Raw genomic sequence first — 13,236 nt, 5'->3', positions numbered from 1 at the left:
AGCTGTGGAAGAACTGCACAGAGCCCTGACCTCAACCCCATCCAACACCTTTGGGATCAATTGGAAAGCCAACTGCGAGCCAGGCCTAATCGCCCAATCAGTGATCCCAAATCCCTGCAGCAATGCTCCAACATCTAGTATAAAGCCTACCCAGAAGAGTGTAGGTTGTTAGCAAAGAGTGGACCAACTCTATATTAATACCCAAAATATTTAATAAAATATTGGATGTCAGGTGTCCACATACTTTTGGCCATGTAGTGTAGTACGGTTACTAGGATCACTTTTTCTGTCAAATGAAAATAATTCAGAACCCATTTTTTGTAAAGGAAAAATATATGGACATACCCGTCAGTTTTGTTTTTACATGTAAATAAATCCAGCAGAAAACTGCTTTTATTTTCTGCGCTATTTTTGCAGTTTGGTAACATGGATTCAAATCATTCAAATTAATGATATCTACTAACGCGAAGCTAACTCATTGTGTATAGCAGAGTTGTAGACTAGCTCTTTCTGATATATTTGCCAGAACACACACATGGTCCTGAGCTACACAACACAGTGATACAATGCACTGTTTGGGCAAAAAGATGTGAAATGGTGTGAGTGGGATGCAATATTCTGCCAGAATGGGAGAAACACTCATTAAAATGTAGGGATACAAAACGCTGATTTTGTTGATTGTAACTCTGTGGGACTTTGAGGAACTCTGCTCTGCAAACAATCATGTAAAATTTACTTTGGCTAGGTTATACAGTCTGATGTTCTGATAACATGGGTCAAGCTAACCTATATTGTGCACTCACTGTAATAGACTGGGTCTTCCTGATACATTCAGTAGAAAACGTACTTATTTCCTGGGTTATACAACAGGAATATACAGCAAGGAAACACACTTGAAGCAAAAAGACATGAGAAAGGAATTCAGTTGTTGAATTCTGTAACTTTATTGAACAAAATTGTTAATTCTGATTCATCGGTAGCATTTTGTGTGATAATACATCTTAGATAAATTCTGGGACTTGTGAATGTGTATGCAGAGTAACTGTACAAAGGTAAATCCAAACAACAAGAGTAATATTACATACAAAAATAAAAACATACAAAAAATACAGAAAGGAGGGCGCACTGTAAAGATCTCACTTGATGCTCTTTGGTATTGGGGTAGCAGTGCCCTGCTATTTTTCTGTAAGTACAAACATGGTATATATCATAATACTATGGATTAATTATATTACTACAATATGATTATGAAATAATATGGAAAATGATTTATTTGCTAGAAACCCGAAATTTGGATTTTCACAAGAATCATTACGTGTAACAAAATAAAACATAATTTTGGACCATAACCAGCGACCTTATTAATCTGCTACTAGGGTAAATGTTAAGGTCACGGAAGGCTAGTAAGTCTCAAGAGTTGATAAGTGATGTGATGTGGTGTAGTCTGTAGAGTGGCTGACTGTTGAGCAAATACATCCCACTGTGTGGGTGGGGGTTCAGTCCCTGCTGTGCTCCCTTCTCTATCTACTGTCCTGTCTAAAAGAAAATGATATACAAAAGGAGGGTGGACAGTCCTGCTCTTTTTACAAAAAAAAAACATATGTTGATAAATGAGCATATCCAAACCCCAGTTTTCTTTCGACAAAATCCAGAGTGATTTCATGTCACCTCTGCAAATCAGTGTAAATATAGTGATATCTCAAAAAACGTATTTATTTTAAATCGTTATTGTACACATTAAGTTTATTATTAAATTCAAGATGATGACTTGACATGTGGCAAAAGAACTGCCAGGAGGAAGTTCAGTGAGAATAACCAAAATTATTATTTGCTGCAACACTGTGATGTCAGTTATACACAGACTAATAATCTTTTAATGTCTTATTTTTGTGTCGGCTGATCTGAAGAAAAGGGTGGCATTTGTCTTTTTGTGTCAGGGTGAATTGCTGCATGCTTAGGATATGCCAGTACAATAATGATGCTTTGATGTTTAGTTGACGGTTTGTTGGAGTACAGACAGAATTTCAGTCTTCAAATAGAAAACTCAACAAGCTCCCAGTAGGTTATTTCCCTACAGGAAGTTGTAGCCGAGGATCATCAAAAAATTAAGACATCTTGTGAAAGGTACAAAATATCATTATTCACAGTTGTACTTTAAGATGTTGAAGTAGTTCACATTCCAGTCTAAACATTGGTGTTTTCTTAATATTTTTCATGGTTTGTTTTTTTTTTTTGGGGGGGGGGGGGGTTAACAATGTTACTTAAAAACACATTATTGTCATCTTGTACTCACTCCAGCATGAATGCAGTAGTAACACTCGAGTGAATATAAAAGGACACCCAAAGTATCAGCCCTCTTTCAATGTGCAAATTGCAGAAGAACACAACTGGAAAAAGCTTATTTCTGTAGAATATACCCATCTCTCAGCCATGGTCTCAAGGGCTCAGACATTCTAAATGTTTAGAGATGGGCTTTTCTGAAGCGGTTTCTACAATTACACCTTTACTGAACGCAACCTAATCACAAGGCAGTTAAGAGACTATTGCAATAACTCTGCTTGGAGACACTGATTTATACCATTATAATCCATTTATTATGTAATTTATGGTTGTTTCTTTTTAATTGTCAGTTCTCCTTCTTGGATGTTGTCATAGTGTTCTCTTGTGTTCTGTTACAAATTTTCTCCATCTGCCTCACACAGAAAGGAGAGAGTCGCAACCAACCAGGAAAGAAGATGGTGAGAGCCACGTGCTAAGGGAGGAAAGACAGGAGAGGGGACTGTGTAATACATTCTAAAACACATGCAATGAAATACAGGAATGCAAATTAATTGATATTTTAAATACATGAGTATGTTTTGACACAGTAGTTACATAAAGAGCAAGGCTCTCAGCCTGTCAAGGCATTTGCAAAAAGTAATTAACCTTGCTCATGGGTCCTGACATACTACAAAATCTTCGGTCTTAAGCCAAGGACCACCCTTATAATTTCACCAAGAATCATTGCAAATTTGTTAAATAATGCACAAGGAGAATTGGAATAGGTAAACTGGAGCTAAAATCCTGAGGGCTGTAATAGGCAAGAGGTAGTACACAAAAAAAAAAGAAAGCGCCCCTATCCGGGCCCTCACCTGCAGGGCATGAGAGAGGCAGCCACTGGTGTGGCTGGAATGGCCCACTGTGTTCAAGGCCTCACGGGCATAATCTGGGGCACTCTTCACAAAGGCATTGACTGTCATGTTTGCCGTCATGTTCGTGGAGACGATAAAGGGAGCCACACACTGAGAGACAAGAGACGGAAGGAATAAAATAGAAGGTGAAGGGAGAGGAAAGCAGGAAATGGTAGACAGAGAGAAATTGGGATGGAGAAAGAAATGGAGCACAGCAAGCAACGGAAAGAACAAGAATAATGGTAAAAGTAGAAAGAAGAGAAGTTAGAAATCCTGAGATTTTCTTTGAACTGTAAAGGCAATAATACATTTCCCCCCTCAACCCAGATGCTCTACCTGTACTGTGACCCCCTGGGAACTATATTCTGTGTTCAGACATCTGGAGAAATAGGTAACAAAAATCTAGAAAAAAAAGGGGGGGGGGGTTATAGTGAATACAATGGTGAATACAGAACATTGCACAGCAAAATCTGTAGTTGCGGTGACAGAAGTTACAAAATAATCTACATGCAAGCAAGCACATTAATAGGAAAATGAAATGTTGGTCTTGCAAAGAGTGTTTGGGACCAAAACATATTTGTTAGGGTACTCTAATAAAAGCTGAGAATGATCACAAATCTAAAACTGAGGAGTACAGGGCCAAATAAAGAAAAGGTATGTCTTTGTCCCAAACATTATGTCACTGTGTGCATGGAAACAGAAAATCATGCAATTTTTTGATATTACAATAACTTTTTGGTGAAAAGTGGAATAGTAGAACCCCTAATAGCAGAAGGGAACGTTCCCACCATTATATATTACTCCACTTCGCATCGCGCCTAACAACATCCCGGTAGCCGTGACCATATTCACAATATCACGTCCTCTTGTGCCATTTTGCTTAAATAAAGCCCGCTTCTCCTATTCTAGGTTCTGTATTTGGCAAATGGGCGTTCCACAAAGATATTCAAACATGCAGTTCAGGTAAATTGATTTTCCTGACATTTTACAGATGAGCACCAATCATGCAAATTTATTTAAAGGTTTTTTGGAGTTTTACTTTCAATTAAGAGTAGTGATTGTTACATCAGCATTCAAATGTTCAGTTAGGAACATTCTAATCACATATTTGTGATTTTACACCTTCGTGGTCACAAACTGGGGCACCTCTGGTCTTGGCCTATAATGTTACACAAAAATTATTTTGCAGGCCAACTAATTGTTTTCCAGGACATTTAGGCAATTTCTCTTTTTCCATGACTCTTCCATAATTGGAAAACGGCATGAAAAAACTTTAGTTAAAATTCAAAAGTTAAAATTCATTTAAAATGCATCATAAATGCAATGACCCAAGCAAATGCAAAAGTGACTATGGATGTAAGTAAGAACAGAAAATCTGACCTTGGTTGCAGAGTATAGAGTCAGCATGGGCTGTGGGTGGGAGGCAGCCTCAGAAGACACATTTATAATCAAGCCCTTACCCCTGACAAAGAAAGAAAGAGGGATAGGCAGGCAGACATAGACAAAACATTTCAGAAGGACAGATAACAAATATGTATATGGTTATATGTATACAAATGGGTTCAGATCTTAGGACAAAATTTCATATAAGACAAAGGGAACTAGGATTTGTTTCAGATGTCCACGTCTATTTTTGAGATTAAGGTTCTCACATTAAAACATATTAGCCCCAACCCATTAGTGCGAGATATGAAAACATTCGGTGTTAGTGCAGCACTTGGATCAATCTTGGGTTTGCTAGAAGAGGGCTGAGTTGACTGACGAGAAGGAGTGGTTCTAGACAACGTCCCTCTGAGCATCATAGCAAATCTCAATTAAACAGATACAGCAGACAGGCTTCAATATTACTTTGATGTAGTCCATCTCAAGGGCAGGCTGCCCCCATAACCATGGACAGTTGTCAGCAAAGCACACTTTGTGTGTATTGCACCAGTTAGACAGCCAATGGTTGAGGGAGTTGAGCCTGCTGTATACATCATCCCTTTCCTTGGAACAGGCACTAGACCAGAAAAGATGACCTCAACACACATCTTCCGAGCTTGCTTCTAGACACCAGGGAGGCATGTAACAGTGTTGGCAGTTGGTGACTCATTCCTAAGAAAGGAGTCTCCAATCACTAGCGCAGGCACGGTGGATGAGTGGGCCAGGATGGTGGGTCCCTCAGAGTAGTACGAGGGGTCACTGACAGGAGAGAACTTGATGTACTGATTGGGTGGGTCTTTGAATCCTTGGGCCAGCAGCTGTTTTTCCAATGCACTGGGGTGAAATCATCCTGTACCGATGCCTGTGCATGTGGAGAAGGTGCTTGGGACAGAGTGTTTTGGGGGGATGGCCAGGGCTGTACTGGGGTGAGACACCTGTAGTCTACCCGTAAGGGGTGTGCAGAGGTTGAGGACCAGGGGTCTTGTGATTATAGTGCGGCCTGTTGAAGTGTCAGATGTTGGGACAGCACTGATATTTATGGATGGGAGTTCAGGGGGTTGCAGGAGGGAACCAATAAATTGCTCACTTTCTAGCATTTGATGTAGGGTCCTGATTCATTCTTTAAGCTTTGCAATTTTGTTAGATAAAGTAGGAAGGTTTACACATTTCATGCAAGGTATGGTTTAACGTAATGAATAAAAATAAATAAATAAAAAAGGTGCAATAGGTAAAAATACAATGAACAGGCAAAATATTAAACATACCGACAAAATGACAATACAAAACAATACTATAAAATATCTTGTTAAGACGTATGGAGTTACTAAAAGTCTATAGAATAACCTACTAAAAATGTAAATAAATAAATAAATAAATAAATAAACAGTTTAATTAAATAAGCAATAAATTAATAATGCAAGAAGTTTTAAATGGATAAATAGTGTAGTTTAATCTACATTGTTCAGAATAGCTAGCTAAATGGTAACCAGAAATATGACCATCCATGATAGTTAAAATGATTATAAAAAGGAATTATGCTTCTGAAAGACAGATGTGTGCAATTTCAGGGCAATTCTAAAGGGTTTCATCCCTTTAGACCAGCAAGTCATTTCATTGTAGTCAGGGCAACTGGTTTCTCTCTAGCTGCATCAAGTCCTGTACTACCAGTAGTTGTGGTGCAATTTTACAAACATTTATTTTGCGAAACACCATAAGATACTGTCAACTGCCTCTTGATCCTCCTTTTATGTTATTGTAGGTATAAATTGAAAAAAAAACCTTATACTTTGGTTTGTTATTCAATAAATGCACATATTAACTGAATTCTTCTCTACCTACGGTTTAAAAAAACAGAAGCAAAAACACAGGTGGTCTAATACTTTTGGCTTGCACTGTAAATGTAACTGTATGCATATATATTCTTATGAAATGCCTGTTCACACATTCCTTTGAAATTTGATTTATGTTTGATTATGATATATGATTATATTATTATAGACATACTTTTCAACCATGTGTGGGAGAACCAGTCTTGTCATCTGCAGAGAGACAAAGACTGTATTAGCACTGTCAAAAACCCCAGAATTCTTCCATTTGGATGTACGGGATGTTTCTTTCAAAACTGACTTCTGTATATCACAATATTTTATGATATGTTGCAAAATGTAACAGGTGCTCTGCTGCAATAAAACACATGGGCAATGGGTTGACATTCAGTCATAGCAAACAAAATCCAATGCTTCAATACATGAGGTGTATTATGCAAATTTTGCAAATCAAAACAATTGAACCATTACCTCTAATGGTCTTATGTAACAGCCTCTTCAGTATCACTGCTGTTTTCACAAATTTTCCACATATTGCACAATTTATGTTTGACAGTTAAGATGTAAAATGTGTTGCACATTTGAGAATGTATTTAATACTTATGATAAAGAATAGCTGGGCTACGGGTCATTTCTGAAATACTTTGATTGCTTTGGATGTCTGGACCTTTAATTTAACTGATAAAAAGTAAGAAGTGAATGACATCTGACATCTGCATAAGAACAACACAGGTAAATGTTCAGTGCCATTTCAACTCCATAACAGAGTTCATACAGTATGAGCGCAATAACAATCAAATAACCTCGATTAGACTAAAAGTTGGTTTACTACTGAACAGTTTACAATGTTGGAAGATGTGAAAAAAGATAACTCTGATATAGACAGACAGACAGACAGACAGAGAGGAACCTGACCTGTGTCACAGACAGGATGTTACAGTTGATCACCTCAGTGATTCTCTGGGAGGAAAGAAGCAAGATATTTTAAAATGTTTGAAGTGGCATGAACTACTAAGATTTATTTCAGGCAGTTGAACAATGTTCTGCAACCATCACAACAAAGCAAAAGTGCCCATGGAAGGACAAGATACACAAATCCCTCTGAAAATGCAGCATTTTCACAACAATGCTTTGCACCACTAAGGATGCAGTGTCTTAATTTGTAATTATGGTAACAAAAGTCCTGCAGCTCATACCTGTTCAGCACGGGAAACATCCAGAAAAAAACATAATGCTCCAACGTAGTTCATGCCTACATTATTTACTATAATTTGGGAGACAGACAAAGAAGATAAACATTATCAGTGTACATGGAAATACAATTTTCCATTGTTTGATTTTTAGAAATTAACTGTGTGCAGTCATATCACAAACTATGTCAGCAGTCTTAAACAAGTACTGTATATAAATAAAGATCCATCATAATTTAGAAATGGAACGATGTTTTTGTTCAGCTTAGTGTTTCGTGTTTGTGTCTTTATGGTGCAAGCACAAATGTTTGAAAAACCATCTGGACAGATCAATAATGCTGAATGCAAGTAGAAAATCATGAAAATTTGATTTCAGGTGGAATATCCCTATAATAGCTGAAACAGCTTGAACATTTTCATGTTGTTCTCACCAACACAACCTCTGTCTAGGTCCCATTACCTAATATGCCAATATCCAGGTTGTGCAGCCCCTCTGCGATGGCAGGATAGATAGCATGGCCCTCTGTGAAATCTGCCTGAATGACACGTGTCTTTCTCCCATGAAGCCTCTCTGAATAGGAAGCATTCAATGTTTTAATTCAAAGCATGGGGGAAAAATCCAACTTCATCATTCTTCTTTTGCTCCATCTCCATATCCTAAAATCCATATATTTTTCTGCTTTCCTGTCACATCTCTCACCAATCTCCCTGGCAACAGTGTGGAGCTTTTCTTCCGAACGGCTGATCAGTAAAATGTCCAGTCCTCTTTTAGCCAACTGCAGGGGGTACATAACAGAAATATTACACACAAAAACACGAGTGTTAAACTGGAAATACTTGTTTGCATTTTCTAGTCCACCCACAGCAGACCATGTTCAGGTGATTACAAGGATCATTTTCATTGTACTGCATGTGATTTGAGATCACAATGAGTTCTATAATGTTTGTGAATAGCTTGATTGGTTTCAGATTTCTCAGGTGTGTTTAACTGCTTCCTTGGTGCAGGTATGAGGCTTTCAGTATCTAGTCTTGATTCTAAAAAAAAAACCAAAGGTCAAAGGCCAAACCTGAGGCTTACCAAAATAGACCATCATTAAGAAAGAAAGCACTGGCGAGTTCAGTAATCGCAAAGGGCCTGGTAGGCCAAGGACGACCTCTAGAGCTGAAGAATTCTCACCACAATGAAGCAAAACCCCTGTCCGACAGATCAAAAACACTCTTCAGGAGGCCTATTGTGCAAGCTACTAGTTAAAGACAATGATCCCAAACACGCTGCTAAAACAACAAAGGAGTGCTCCAAAGCCAAAAACTGAAAAATTATTGATTAGCCAAGTCATTCACCTGATCTGAATCCAACTGAATGTGCATTTCATATGCTGAAGAAAAAACTTAAGGCAGCTAGACTGAAAACAAGCAGGAACTAAAGATGGCTGCAGTACAGACCTGGCAGGACATCACCTGAAAAGACACTCCGCACCTGGTGATGGCTATCGGTCACAGACATCAAGCAGTCATTGCATGCAAAGGATATGCAAGTACTAAACATGACTACTTTCCTTTACATAACATTAATATGTCCCAAACATTATAGTGCCCTGAAATGGTGAGCTATGTATAAAATGGGTTGTAATTTCAACATGTGAAACCAAAGTGTATACAAATAAAATTTAATTTAAGTGGAGAATGTGCACTCTTACCACATGTGAATTGTTTGATTACAAATCTAGAAATGTGGAGCACAAAGCTAAATCAAGAAAATGTCTTTGCCCCAAACATTATGGAGCTCATCGTATTTTAAAGTCTGTCAGGTAACACAATATAGTCATAACTCATTGTTAAAGATATGAAGTAATGATATAGCCTTACACCTCTGCCTTCAGTGCAAGTTCATTGTTCAGTCTGATATTGTCAAATTGCTCAAGGTCTCTAATTTGTGGGTGAGGATATACTACAATACCATTCATAAATTACGTCTTTAAAAAAAACCCACCTCATTAGCGTAAGCTCTGCCGATCCCAGAGGTTGCTCCAGTAACAACTATCACAACAATACAGAAATGCACACACAGATTAAGGTCAGCAAAGTATCACACCCTTTCATCATTAGAAGATATCTGGAACATCAAGTTCAGGATAAACAGAGAGCCTGCATTTTATATGAAACACACAAGATATGAAAATGTACTCAACTCATAGATTTGTTACATGATTAATGTCAGCTCTCAAAAATGCAGAAAGCGCAGCACTCTCAACAAGAAACCTTTTTTGCTTTATGCAAATGCTTTTGAATCAAAAATCAAAAGCAGGTACCTCAGTTGAATGTGGATGGGAAAACTATCCTCTTTGATTACAGCATTATAATAAAATACGGATTGATGGACTATAATATGCAATGGTGATATGCGTATGTTTATGTTAGTTTTTTTTATGCAGTAGGATCTCTCTGATCCAAGACAATTCTCTCCCTTGGGAATCAATAAAGTAAACCTTAAGCTTAAAACAATTAGGACACAAATTTCCTTATGAGGAAAATTTAAAACAATAACCTTTCTACACAGCTTGTCTGAAACCTCACCCACATTTAGGCACATAAAGGGAAAGTATCACAGACACAGCCATACACCCATCTTTCAGGCCATCATCTGTTATTTCCTTTTAAGTTATTTTTAGCAATCACGTGACCACCCAGTTCTGAGCCTTGGTGCTGCACAATATGTCTTCCCTAAAATAAATGCTGAGGAAGTTCCAGACTAATCTGTACATCACTTGAAAAAATGTGAATAGTTTATTTCCATTGAGAGTGCAGAGCTTTTGTAAAATCTCTGAAACAGCCACTGAAATTATCTTGTACACTGTGTGACCATTGTGTCATATTATCCTCTTCATCTTTCCCTGAAATCTAAAAGACATTCATTCCCCATGCTATCTTTGTCTCTGGCATATCTTTCATTCATTCGGTCCTTCTCTTGATTTGTTGAAAGAATTTCATGGGATAAAGCTGGAGCATACAGCTACAAACAAAGAAATAAAAAATAAATAAAAACTGTGGGTACTCATAATTCAATGAACAATTAATGGTTATATTGCCAAGTTTACCACCAGAGTAAGCTCTACTGGCTCAAAAGTGCATTCCTTCTGCCGAAGCTTTTTAAATTGCATGAACGTCTGTATTACAGTTTTTCACACGGCGCGCAGGAACTGCCGCCGTGGGCTATGCATGGCAAATTGTGGTCACTCACTCACTCACTCATTCACTGACGACCTTTGAGGGACGTTTTGTGGGACGCATGCACAGGTGGTGCTTCGTTTAGTAGGACGCATGCGCAGGTGGTACGGCATAACATTTTTAAGCATTTTTTTGGGACCCATGTTGTCCAGAAAGTACCACTTTTGACTCATCTGTCCATAAAACATTATCCCAAAAATCTAGGGAATCATCCAGGTGCTTTTTTGCAAATGTGAGACCAGCATCAATGTTTCTCTTGGTTAGCAGTGGTTTACCCCCTGCTAATGTAAGAACAGTGAGGATTGAGTAAAATGTCTATGTTCTGAATCCAGTAGTTTTAACCAGTTAACACCCTCATTTTACCACTAGCACTCTGAATACTGAACACAAGCGTATCAACAGTTAAAGTCAAACCTTACACACACACACACACACACACACACAGACCCTGCACACACCAAACACCAAGAAAACAGCAGGCCAAGATGCAAGGTTCAGATTCCTCCTGCAAAGCAGCCATCAACCCCCAAATCTCCACCACAACAGGCTGGTTCAAGTTAAGTACCCAAAACTCTAGGCTGCTTGAGTAAAAAAAAGTATGCGTTTTATGTTGTTTGAAGGGGGTTGGGGATTGTTGAAAGAGACGGGGCATTGGGCAACATGGCTGATTGGTTGAGGTGTGGAAGGGCGGTGGTGTGATAGCAAGGTAAGGAAGGGACTGTTTTTTTTTTTTTGTTTTTTTTTAAAGCTGACAAATTCATGTATTAAAGGTGCCTTATGTGCTTTTAAGCAGGGCTAAACACCATGACATTATTGTCAGAAGATTCCTGGTTTTAAGCCCATCATAAAGACATCAAACATGAATATGTTACAATGTAATTCAGCCAGCGACAGCATAAAAAGTGGAAATTTAGATAGTCTCTGAGGTAGAGTCACTGGAGAAAATTTGGCAGGCCGGTTGCTCCAGGGAAGATTCGCCACTGTTCCAGGTAGCAAATCCGGTAGCAAAGGTCAACTCAGTTCAACAATTATTTACCTCACAACACCTAGCACCAGCGCCACAGAACTCGAGAGCAGTTGTGGTCATTTCATTGCAAATTGTCGGAAAAATGGTTCTCAAAGCATTCATTAAATTAACATAACTAAAGTCAAATTATTTAATCTCATGCGAATAATGAAGTAATAGAAGTAACGATGGAAACGGAGTTAACGCCATTACTTGTGAAAATCCATTTGAAGGTTAGGCTACTATTTCACAGTAGCCTACCTTGAGGGCATCATGAAAATGTGAATTGCATGGCTTCAAAAGGCTAAATGCCATAATTTCTATCCAATATTTTTTATTTTGAATTATTTGCTAGCATGGAAACTAACTTAGAAACAAAGGTAAAATACACTTTCATCGGCATGCTGCTTTGCATCGGTGAATTAGGCTACAACGAAATATAGTCCACCTCCCTAAGCATGTGCACTGTATTTTTATCTATAGCCTATCACAAATCGTTCTTTTGATAATGTCAAAACTCGAACTTACCCGCCCATTGTCCGTATTTTCGGAGGTCAGTTTTCCAATATTCTGACAAAACGTACACTCTCACCCCACACCAGAATTTCCAGGAGAACTTTAAAAAATAAAACAAAACCGTGAAACCTCCGATTGCGACTAGTCCAGAATTGAAGACTGTCTCCATGCTGTATATCAATAATAGGCGAGTTCCCCAGTAAAAGCTGAAGGTAGCCTAACCCCCGTCTACGACAGCTGATGGCCATTAACCGAGCGGTTGCGATGGTCACCTCCTAGGCTATGCAAGTTCCGCCTCACACGCATCTGCACGCCTACTATTCGTTCACTGGAATCACCGCACAGCAGGCACTACGCTGTTCACTGATCTCTGACTCATCCGGCAGGTCTATTGCTAGTTTTCGTCAGCAAAACTTTAAAATTTGAGATCAGTATGTAGCGTTTGCCAAGCTAAAGTCTTGTAACCGAAAGGTTGTAGGTTCGATTCCCGGGTAAGGACACTGCCGTTGTACCCTTCAGCAAGGTACTTAACCGGAATTGCTTCAGTATATATCCAGTTGTATAAATGGATACAATGTAAAAATGCTATGTAAAAGTTGTGTAAGTCGCTCTGAATAAGAGCGTCTGCTAAATGCCTGTAATGTAAAATAAGTGAATGACCCGGTCCTTTTTTATACAGGTACTAGCTCTAGCTGAAAAAGCATGTGTGCTTTTTAAAAATATTTCAAAGTATAAATCCATTATTTTCCTTCTTTGAGATAGACTTAAAATATAGCATGCTTCAGAGAAAATGAGGAAGATGTAGAGCAAAAAATTTGCCACATGCAACCAAAATAACCAAACCAACCTACAAGGGCAGGGTAATGTTACAATGCTGCGTT

General features: G+C 38.4%; 1 protein-coding gene across 2 annotated transcripts; it reads right to left on the bottom strand.

Annotated features, from left to right (window-relative positions):
- Positions 1-2,222: 2,222 nt before the first annotated feature.
- On the bottom strand, positions 2,223-12,802 carry hsd20b2 (hydroxysteroid (20-beta) dehydrogenase 2). Of its 2 annotated transcripts, XM_035433304.1 has the most exons (11): positions 12,368-12,797; positions 9,599-9,645; positions 8,309-8,384; positions 8,069-8,179; positions 7,615-7,682; positions 7,334-7,378; positions 6,597-6,631; positions 4,551-4,632; positions 3,507-3,572; positions 3,132-3,281; positions 2,223-2,752 (listed from the first exon to the last, which is right to left on the bottom strand). In XM_035433304.1, exons 1-11 carry the CDS (start codon positions 12,522-12,524, stop codon positions 2,627-2,629), a joined length of 963 nt encoding a protein of 320 aa, XP_035289195.1. In that variant the 5' UTR covers positions 12,525-12,797; the 3' UTR covers positions 2,223-2,626. The 2 variants fall into 2 exon arrangements, with proteins under 2 accessions (XP_035289195.1, XP_035289197.1); XM_035433306.1 differs by lacking the exons at positions 8,309-8,384; positions 9,599-9,645 and having other exon boundaries at positions 12,368-12,802.
- Between the last annotated feature and the right edge of the window lie 434 nt (positions 12,803-13,236).

This window comes from Anguilla anguilla, chromosome 9 (genome assembly GCF_013347855.1).
Source record: "Anguilla anguilla isolate fAngAng1 chromosome 9, fAngAng1.pri, whole genome shotgun sequence".
NCBI lineage: Eukaryota > Metazoa > Chordata > Actinopteri > Anguilliformes > Anguillidae > Anguilla > Anguilla anguilla.
The sequence above is the reverse complement of the archived record's forward strand: the minus strand, read 5'-3'. Positions and strand labels throughout refer to the sequence as shown.